General features: G+C 27.3%; 1 protein-coding gene across 1 annotated transcript; it reads right to left on the bottom strand.

The window, feature by feature from the left end:
• Nucleotides 1-976: 976 nt before the first annotated feature.
• Nucleotides 977-10,345, bottom strand: LOC113553300. The gene is made up of 5 exons (XM_026956562.1): nt 9,036-10,345; nt 6,186-6,330; nt 5,937-6,076; nt 1,613-1,798; nt 977-1,415 (listed from the first exon to the last, which is right to left on the bottom strand). The coding sequence occupies exons 1-5, from the start codon at nt 9,223-9,225 to the stop codon at nt 1,237-1,239; spliced, it is 840 nt and encodes a 279-aa protein (XP_026812363.1). The 5' UTR covers nt 9,226-10,345; the 3' UTR covers nt 977-1,236.
• Between the last annotated feature and the right edge of the window lie 621 nt (nt 10,346-10,966).

The following is a 10,966-nucleotide window of genomic DNA, read 5'->3' as shown; positions in this document are numbered from 1 at the left end:
AGTTTCTAATACAATAAAGTCAACATTAATAAAAGAAAACAATCATTCGTTTAATCACTATCGTTTTTATGTTAAACTTGATGATTATATAATAATTATTTTCTAAATAACGTCACAATAATCAAAGTAGACATTGTATTATTCAAAACCTCGATATTCTTCATTTACAGCTTATTAATCTCATAACATATCTCTATTTGTCATTTTTTTACGTGGCTGTATTTAGTTTTTTTACTTTTGGTTATAGTTTTTGGCCACCATTTGACTAGGCATCGGGACAATTTTTTTTTTGTTTATTTGATCCTTGTTGTGCTATCTAGCGGTTACTTATTGAAACGACACTTATATATTATTTCTACGTCTTATTGATGTTACTTTTATAACTTATAACATTAGCTAATATAATATATTTTATTACAGTTTAATTATGTATCATTATTATTTATCAATGATAAAAATATAAAATAGGTACAAAAAAAAAAAAAAATTAAAAACTTGATTATTTTACTAAAATTAAATTTGAATTTGTAGATTGAGAATATTGTACATTTTAATATTACATTTAACTAATAAATTTGTTTAGCTATAATTTTCATTACTCCCATAATTTGTACTTAATATGCTGTTTCCAGTTTATTCTAAAAATAAAACGTAAAATTGAAAATATAAAATCCAATTGGTTTTATTATTTTATTATTATTATGTTATTTAAACTATTCAATTTGAATGGTTATAATAATACAGTGAACGGATTATAGTTCAATAACACAATTAATTATTATTATTGGATGATATTAGTCATACTGATTGTACAACCAACAAGTTTTTTAAAAACAAATATTGCAGACAAAATTACCTGAACATAAGACTTATTAATCAACTATACAAATTAATTATAATATAACAAAATATTGTACCTATGTATAATTAATTGGTATAAATTGAATAGTTGAAATAAAAAAAAAAAAAATTGCTGATTTAAAATTTGTATAATATTATAAATAACATGTCACAACAAAACCAAATTAATTTATAATGTTAATACACATTTAAGTTTTTAATAGTATATATAATATGTATAATTTAGTATAAATAATTTAACTTGAATTCTCTGAAAAGTGGAATAATATTTATATATATAAATGAAGACTTAATAAGTACAACGGTGATTATTAAAAGGTACGTAGTTCGGCGATAATATTAGGATGGAATTATTTTACGCGTACTATCGTCTCTTCAATAATAGACGGATGATAATCCGTTTCCGTCCAAAGGCTCGTTGAATTCTAGTTCAGTGTATGCGTCGGAAGAGTTTTCTGTGAATTTGATTAAACCGAACTTCTCAAACTTGTCTTTCCATTGCCGAGTAGTTGTGGCTTTCGACAGGGCGTTCACAATTTTCGATTTCAGATCTCCTGTACCGAACATTAACATAATATCATCACGAGGACGTTTTGTAACGCTATTTTTTTTTTTTATAAAAAATGTCCAAGGGGCGTTACATTTGATATGAAAAAAAATGTCATAAACGATAGTATTGCCGAACCAAATTAAAAACATATTGTTATAATAGCACGCATTATACGTAACGACAAGTCAAACCGTTTATTACCGTTTAAGTTTTTTCCGCAGACGATTGCGTACGGAGGCAGCGCCCCGACACTTTGCAAAATATATATGTCGTCCGAGTCCTTGTGCAAAACGTTTTTGTAATTGTAAAAGGCCACGGAGTCAACGGCTGCGGCGGTCACTTGTTTATCTTGCACCTTCTCCACTGTCAACAAATGATTTCCGGTCTCTGCAACACGCACGCGCACGTCGCCGGTTGTCAGATATGTATTATAATATTATATACTATATTGTTATGATTTACATTTGTCGCACTCTTAAGTTACGGTTCGATGTACCTACATTACATGCTTAGCACGTGTATTATACAGAGCGATACCCACACCCCTTTTTATTCTTTAATAATGCGTATTTTCACTATTCTATTGAAATTATAATTTTTCAAACTGCAAGTGGATATACTTATTGAAAACCATGTTTTAAAATGTTTAAATTTCTTCTACATCGTTTACATTTGAATAAGTTAACAATAAATTATTAATTATTAATTTTTTTTTTTTTTTTTTTGGATTGTTGACGCTGTCTCTGTATTATTTTATTTTATTTGCTGTTGAAAATGTACTTCATAATTATAGGCTTACGAACAATATAATATATATCTAGTACTTACTATGTTCTAATAATTTTAAATTTTTAAATTTTAATATTAATTACTACAATTTTTAAATCATTTAAAATGTAATAACTCGGGAACTACTAATTTCAATTTTGCTTTATATATTATATGATTATCATAAAAAAAAAAAAATTATGATAATTTATAATAAAACATTGTGGTTTTCATTTGGATAGAGAATTTCGTATTTCAACAAAAAAATATTTTAATTCTATAAAAATCTTAGGATTTTAAAATAATATGGTTCATAAGACTCATATGAGGATTTAAAAATTATATATATATATGTTTAATTATGGACAAGGAAAAAGAAAAAATGTTTTATAATGAAAATTGCATGCTTGGAGTATTTAATTGTGGTAGTATTTTATACAAAACGTCTGATGTTTTCAAAATTACATTTAATGAACTCCCCCTCGATTTTTTTTTTTTTTTGTAACTATTTAGTAACTATATAATAATTATTGTTTATAATTACTCTACTCTCAAAAAACAATAATTAAGCAAGTCGTTTTAAGTGTATTATAATAACAGGTAATGTGCCGTGATAAAATATATAGGTAGATACAACTGTAGTACTGATTACCTATCACCCAAACGTAAAATTATAGGTAATATACCGTGGAGATTATGCATCAAGTTTTTGAAGAAGAACACTACTATAATAATAATAATCAATAACTAATTGTTTTTCAATGACCAACCAAATAGGTAGGTGGTCATTGATTTTGCATATGTATTCTTCTGTATTTTTGTGTAAATTTATCAATATAATTAGAGAATTAGAGTATTAGACACATCAAACTTTTAATTTACAACTTTTCTTAAATAGAAAAAAACCATACAACCAATAAGTCAACTGCAGTGATTTGATAAATAACTAAAAAATGTATTAATCTCCAAAAAACTATATCTAATTATTTAAAATAGGTACTATACGCTACACATAAATAATAATAATTTTTCTATGTATTGTTTTTTTAACTGTTTTATAATAAACATTTTAACTTAACTTATGAATTACAGTTTTTTTACAATTCAAATTAATTACCCCCCCCCCCTCACCACCACTTACTTCGACGACTAATTATGTCCATTACCTTTAAAGACCACATTATAATAAAAAGATAATCGATATGAACAATTGAGTGAAAGAACTGTGTTTATAAATTAGTTTGTCATTGTCGTTGTAAGTACTTTCTATTTTAAATTAAATGAACTTTCTATCCAAAATATTGTAAAAAAAATATACAAGGTATCCCGTGAGGATTTACCCATTGCAATATCTCTTGAAATAATTGAGGTATCATAATTCTGGTTTTTAATAAGATTCACAGGGACAAGAACTAAAAATATTTCATGTTTTAATTTATTTTAATAAAATGGTAAAAAAGTTAAAAGAATATATTTTTTATTTAATTATTTTCAAAAAAAACTGAAGGTGGCTATTTTGTAGAGTTAATTTTTCTGAAAATATTGACGTTTCAATATTTTAATTTTATTAATCTCCTGATTTTTAGTATTTTTTCAAACATTGCGAGCCACACTGAAAGCGTTTGCAGGTCGTACGAGCACGCCGCCCACATGTTTAATATAATCACAATGATACCACTATTGGCACTATTGTATTAAATAAATAATTCAAAATTTATTTTTTGAAAATAGAAAAATATTAAAAATCAAGAAATTAAAATATTGAAATGCAATATTTTCAGAAAAATGAACTACAAAATGGCTATCTTCAATTTTTTTGAAAATAATTAAATAAAAAAAATATTATTTAACTATTTTACTAAAACATTAAAATAAATTAAAACATGAAATATTTTTGTTCTTGTCCCTGTGAATCTTATTGAAACACCAAAATTATGATATCTCCATTATTTCAGGAGGTATCGCAATGGGTAAATCTTCACGGGACACTGTATATAAATTTTTTATATTCCTATACATGATGGAAAATAACTTTTCTTACTTTTAAGTTTTATTATCAATAAATCTAATTAAAAATGTATATATAAATGTATATATTTCAAAGAAAATCACATATAAATGTATTTTAAAATGTCCCATGTAAGACCAAAATACAATGAGTGATATATAAAAATAAACAATGTTGGCAATAATTAAATTAATATTTTCGAATAAAAGTTAAAAGCAAATTGTTAGGTATTCCTATATATATATATATATAAGATCATGTTTTTTTAATTATTGTAGATAATCAAGATTAATAAAATATAAATATTCTTTGATTACAATTATAAAAATAGTATACTTAAGTGGTGACAAAAGATATGCTACGTAAATATTATATATACAAGATATACAAGTGCAAAGTAAGGTAGTTTTTATTCAGTAAAATATGTTTAGATGTTTATTAAAATATAGATCACATTGAAGACTAAATGTGAAATACTTCCACATAAATTTATAACTGGTTTTAAAATGTTATTTTTTATCGGCAATGACTTTTTTTTAACTTTTGATATACATCCATATCCATACATTGTTTAGCAAACAGCCAATGAATCAACTTTTATTACATCGTAATTTTTCATTTAACATTTAATGTGGTCCTGTATTAAATTTTACAAATATTTTGAGTTGCAAAAAAATAATTAAAAACTATAAGGTCGCATATTTAATGCCCGATTTACGTTTATTATTTCGGAGTAATATTAAGGTAGTATTATACAGCAGATATTTTAAAATTTTAATATTTTAAAATTCAAATTAAAAGAATGGTAATATTTTTAATCTCAACTTATTTCACGAATGGAAAATAAAAATATAATTAAATAGGTATACCTATTTTTTGTATAATAATAAAACAATACTATTGAAGATCGCAAAATATTATTTTCAATATCAAATGTAAATTTAAAATAAAAATTGTAACTAAGTATGTGAAATGCAAATTTAATAACTATATTAATACTTGATTACTTAATATTTAGTATACTTAGTTATAATTAATTTTTTTATACGTAATTAAAATGTGACAGGTACATTCATATTTATTTAGACAGTGTATGAAGTATATAGTTCATAATGCAAGTACTTTGAATCTGATATTTAACAATAAAATAATATGCGTGTTTATCATTTTCTAATTAATTTCTGTTTTATTTGTCGAGCTACCTGCACTTGTTATATTTATAGTATGACCATTGGAATGTCTTGACACGCAATTTTTTCAGAATTTGTTTTACTGTCGAGTTAGCTGCACTGAAGTAGTGACTAATAATATTATTGTCGACCAAACATTGTTTTGTTATGATTATATTGTCATATATGTTTTTTTTTTTTTTATGCAAGATGAAGACATAATTTCACATATTACTATTGTATAGATACATTAATAATTAAAATATTTTCAGTGTTGGATAATGTATGTTTAAAATTGTCGAGGAATGTGTTTTTTTTATTATTATTTATCCAGTGTAAAACAAAAAAAAATTGCGTACTTACCTATTAAATCTGACCTAAATATTTTGTGCTATAATAATCAGTTTGAATTTGTTAATTGACGGAAAGAAAACAAATTTTTGGTCGCCTTACAATACAATACACGTTAAGCGTTTCGACGTTTACACGCCATATTACCTGTAGCCCGCACGCAGATGTGCCCTGCTGTACCAGCGATTTAATGTGCAAAATATAATAATTGTAATACAATTATAGTTACTTATCGTGTTGCCGAAAAACGACGAGTTTTCGCCATGCGCCCTGAGCAACTTCTGCATGGTGAGGCTACTGCTGAGCGAATTGTCTCCTGTGTATCCCCAATTGCAGCCTCTCAGGTCCAGAAACGACTTGACGTTTTTCCTATATTTTCGGTTGTTTGAATAAACAAAAAAAAAAACAAAAACAATAAGGTTATTGGCTGCGTAGCTTATATTTCAATATGTCCCGCTGATATCGTGGGCTAGCTAACTCGACATCCGTGTGCATAATAATGTCCGCGTAGTATCCCCGTTTTTGTGCTGTGTTCTTGGGATGCACGAACACAGGTGTAATCGGCAGCAATTCAATTTTTTTCGACCTTTTCATCTTTAAGTACTGCGTCGGGCTCAAAAAACCTATTCATAAAAACGCACGGAAACGGTGTAGCTATTTGCATTCGTAATACATATTATATTGTTATAGTAAATCGGTACCTACCGTGTTACTGTTTTAATATTATATATTGATAATTTTACATGCACATTTATATATTTATATTCAGAGAAAGTGACGCAGTGAGTAGGTGTTATATTATTTCACCGGGCATAAACAAATCTATTAAATACTTCAAAAGATATTTCGATTAGTTATATTGCAGTCAGTAGTCAGTACGACAAAGTATCTATAAAATATTATTCTCATCGACAACTGTTATAATAAGTTTTATCATTTAAACGAAAACACTTCACTATCGACAAACATTTACTCATTATTGTGTGGCTATAAATTTTAAATACAATTTGTTGGTCTTAATCAGTTTCCATAATTATTGTATATAATAATATTTCACATGTATATATTTGTCGCCACGATTATATAAGTAGTATAAAATTTAAAATTTTGATCACAAAAACAAAAAATTTAAAATGATTGCACGTACCAATCATAATACGTTTTGTATTGAGAATTTCGTTTTTAGCGCATTACACTATTGTTGGTTATTTTAATGAGATCATTAAACATTTGAAATTATTTACTAACGACGACGACGAAGATGACGATGATGATGGCGATAATAATTAAAGAAAGAAACTGATTGATGATTGATTTATGTCCTCTGTCCGAGTTAATAAACATTATGTAATGATATAAAGCATTAATATGTGAATCTTATAAATAAAACATTAAGTAGCAATATAGATAGTAATTTTGTAGAAGTTATTTTATATCACAGATGAAATTAAATAAATTATTCAAACTGATGTTTGTATATAATATATAAGCATCAAATTCATAGAGAGTTCTTTATTATTTATCTTATATTATTTTTTGTTTATGTTATTATCATTTTAAAATATTGTTAATTTTATATTTACTATTTTTTTTTTAATTTGTACAAAACAGGTATGTAAACCAATTAACTTTTACATGACATTAAAGAATACATTAATTTTTATGTTTTTTAATGTAAATTATTCTGAACAAAATTTTTTTATTAGCACAATATAAAAACAAAAAAAAATAATATTATTTATCATAAACATTACAAATGTTATAATAACTGTAAATGATGTATTATATTCAAATGACGAAAAAAAATTATTTTTATGATAATTTGATTATTTTGTTTTTGCTATAAGAGTATGAAAAATTATGATTTTTAACAATACATATTTAGTTTGTAAAGGAGGACATAATACCTATACAAAAAATATTAAAAGTTCAAAAAGTTAATTCAAAGTTACTTGAAAAAAGCTGATCCATAGTTCATACATAAGCTGCTTTGGCATCAGTTTATTGGTAAAATGACTAAAACGTAATTGCATTAAATATATTTCATTCAAAATACATTACTGTTTGGAATCGTGCAAACATAAAATATAAAAAACTACGAATGTTTCCATTACATATATACGGACAATTTGCATTAGTCACAATAATAATTTACAGTGACCAAATAAAATTTGTTGTTTTTTTTCTGATCAAAATATATTTAAATATATTAGTTTCATGTCAAAGATATATTATTTTATACATCGTAATCTTGCCAATGGAGAATTTTCGATATGTATACAAACAATATACCTTCTACCTACCTATATACCAACCTACCTAGGTGAAACTAGCTGACGATAAACCAGTAATTGGCATACATAAATTAAATTATTATTATTATTACTATATTTTAACGGATAAATCACCCGAAGAATAGTGTGCCTGATTATAATTAGTTATTGCTAATTCAAAACAATTTATAACTATATAATCCCAATTATAAAATAATCATGTTTAATCGTGGGAAATATACTATAAATAAATTAAATTAGAAAGTTTAAAGTGTTTTTATTTCTTAAAATTAGGTCTTAAATTCACATTTTAATATAGATAACAAAGTTCAAAAGTTTTAAGTTCATTGCTGATATCGCTATTATTGGTTTATTTTCGAACATGCTGAATGCACATTTATTAAACACGTGATTAACCATGCATAGTAAAATTGTATTGACACGTTTTGTTATCAATAAAACTGCGTTAAGGCATTCACTGAATAAAATAAATCAATTGCTCTGTAACTAGATGTGTGTGAAAATATAATAAATAATTTAATTTTTATGTACTACAATAGCCGTTCATTCAAAAAAAAACTATCATAACACGATATTATTACGAGAAAACGAGTATGATACAGTAAAATATTTCATCAAAAATTAGCGTTTATGCAAAACTAAATATCACAAATGTTCGTGAACGCTGTCCGAACATGAAACGTTTTTATCTAAATAATATTATATCCGTTCCGTTGTTAACATTGATGAAGCCAAACAACAGATTCCCAACAACGTACGCGTTAACGGCTTTTTCTGATTTCGTTAAAATAAATAATAATTGTATTGAGTAACAATAAATGTGCCTTAATATACGATTACATAATATACACAACACTACTATGCATTACTTTTGACATTTTATCATCTAATTTTAACAATTTTTTCCAAATTATTAATTTAAATGTGCATATTGTTATTATTATTATATTTCACTTATTTTAGTTGATCGAATAATAACAAACATTAAAATATAATATTATATTATTAATTAATAATTATTTTTGTTTCTGTACCTATGTCCACTTCTTTTAGACAAAAAGGATCGGGACGGTCGTCGTTGTACAGGTCGATGGGGTCTCTGGATTCGTAGACGAGCGTCGCGCTGACGTGAAGCTGTTCTTCCAGGAAATGGGCGATGCACTCGTACAACTCAACGGGGTGGCTGGGCACCAGGTATGTGATCAATCGCAGTGAATGTCCCATTATGGTTACGCTGTCCTACAATTACTTTTACAGGAATAACGTATAATATTACCGGGTTGGCGGTGACGACGAAAACGGAAAATTACAGTAATTTATTACCAAAATGTTATGTACCGCGAATGTGGGTAAACGGTCGGTTCGCGACTCGAGACTTTCTCGAACGGATCGCGAACAACGGTGTCGACGGACGAGCCGGGCGAAGCGATAACGCCGGCCTGTGGGTGGGAGAAGACCAGACGATGAGTGAAGAAGGTGGAATAAACCGTCTTTGGACATTGACATTCAGATAAGCCGATGCCGGTCGCGATAAACCGAATGCCACCGCCGCAGCCGCAGCCAACCGTCTTCGGCGTTCTCCTGTACCACCGTGCCCACATCGATACAACTCTCGCAGGCCCGCCCGTAACTAGTGGAACACGACTTCCTTGGTGATTTTATTATTCCGGGATATTTTATTCCAATAGATAAGAAAACATTATAATATTTCAACTGCTGTAGTTATTGGGAAAATCGTGTTGTAAGACACGCGCGCGCGCACGCGCACTTCCGCAGATCGTAAATATTGGCTAATAGCAGCTTAACATATTTTAATGTAATAATGCATGCAACACAGTCGTTAAAAATATAAACGCGTACACAAAAATACCAATAAAAACTAATACACATTCAACGTGACTTAATTTTTGTTCCAATCATTATTATTAATTACCGTTATCGGTCATAATAATAACGTACCTAAAGGTAAATACGAGACAACAATATTCGGTCATAGTTTCTATTCTACACGGTTATTGTTCAACGATGCGTGTGAAGTGTTCGAAGTTTAAGTGTTTGTAATCGATATAAATAATAATCAAATTCATATTAGAGCCTATACCTGTATGGAAATTCGTACAAAAATAGGTCATTAGAGTTTTAGACTAAATACAATAAGTACACATTTGAACACGGTAATCAAGAAATTCAAAGTCCAAATAAAATACAAAAAAACATCTCGAAATCAACTATTCTCATCACTGGCAACCGTAAGAGATAGCATAACGGCCGTAACGTATATACAGAAATATTTTTATCGAATTCTGTTGTAAAATAAAGACGCGATAAAGTAAATACTAAATGGGAAATTATTATAATATTGTGAGTCCATTTAGTTAAAAAAAAAAAAGCTTTAAAATATAAAATTACATTGGACATTTGGTCTTGCGTTCCAAAAACTAAAAAGTCCAAATCAGATTTGAATTTAAAAATACTTTAAAAATTACGTAATCATTAGATTTTGTTGATATTATATTTGTTTACAACTAAATAATATGTGGAGCGTTTAATAATTAAACACAAATTTAATATATAAACAAAATAATTTATCTTAACGAGTCAGTGTATAATAAAATAGCAATAATGGTAGGTAACATATTAAATTCATTTTGTAGCGTTATAATAACAACTTCATTTTTAAAAGAACTTTCATCGTCTTACACTTGGGAATATCCGTTTGAGTCGAGAAAGCTTTGGTCTTCGGCGATTGGCTGAGCGTTAAAATAATGATTTACACTTACACGAATAGAATATTATAATGTTAATATTGTGTGTCACTGAACATTATGATAGTGAGAAGAACAAAATAAAACGAAACAAAATTTCTGCAGACGGTTGCGAGAGCGATCCAAACGAACGAAAGTCCCACCGACCGACACGATTATCTGTAACACGATTGATGAAACCTTCGTCCGTCCGTGACGCA

Source organism: Rhopalosiphum maidis, chromosome 2, assembly GCF_003676215.2.
Source record: "Rhopalosiphum maidis isolate BTI-1 chromosome 2, ASM367621v3, whole genome shotgun sequence".
Lineage (NCBI taxonomy): Eukaryota > Metazoa > Arthropoda > Insecta > Hemiptera > Aphididae > Rhopalosiphum > Rhopalosiphum maidis.
Note: the sequence above shows the minus strand (reverse complement) of the source record. Positions and strands in the feature narration are given on the sequence as shown.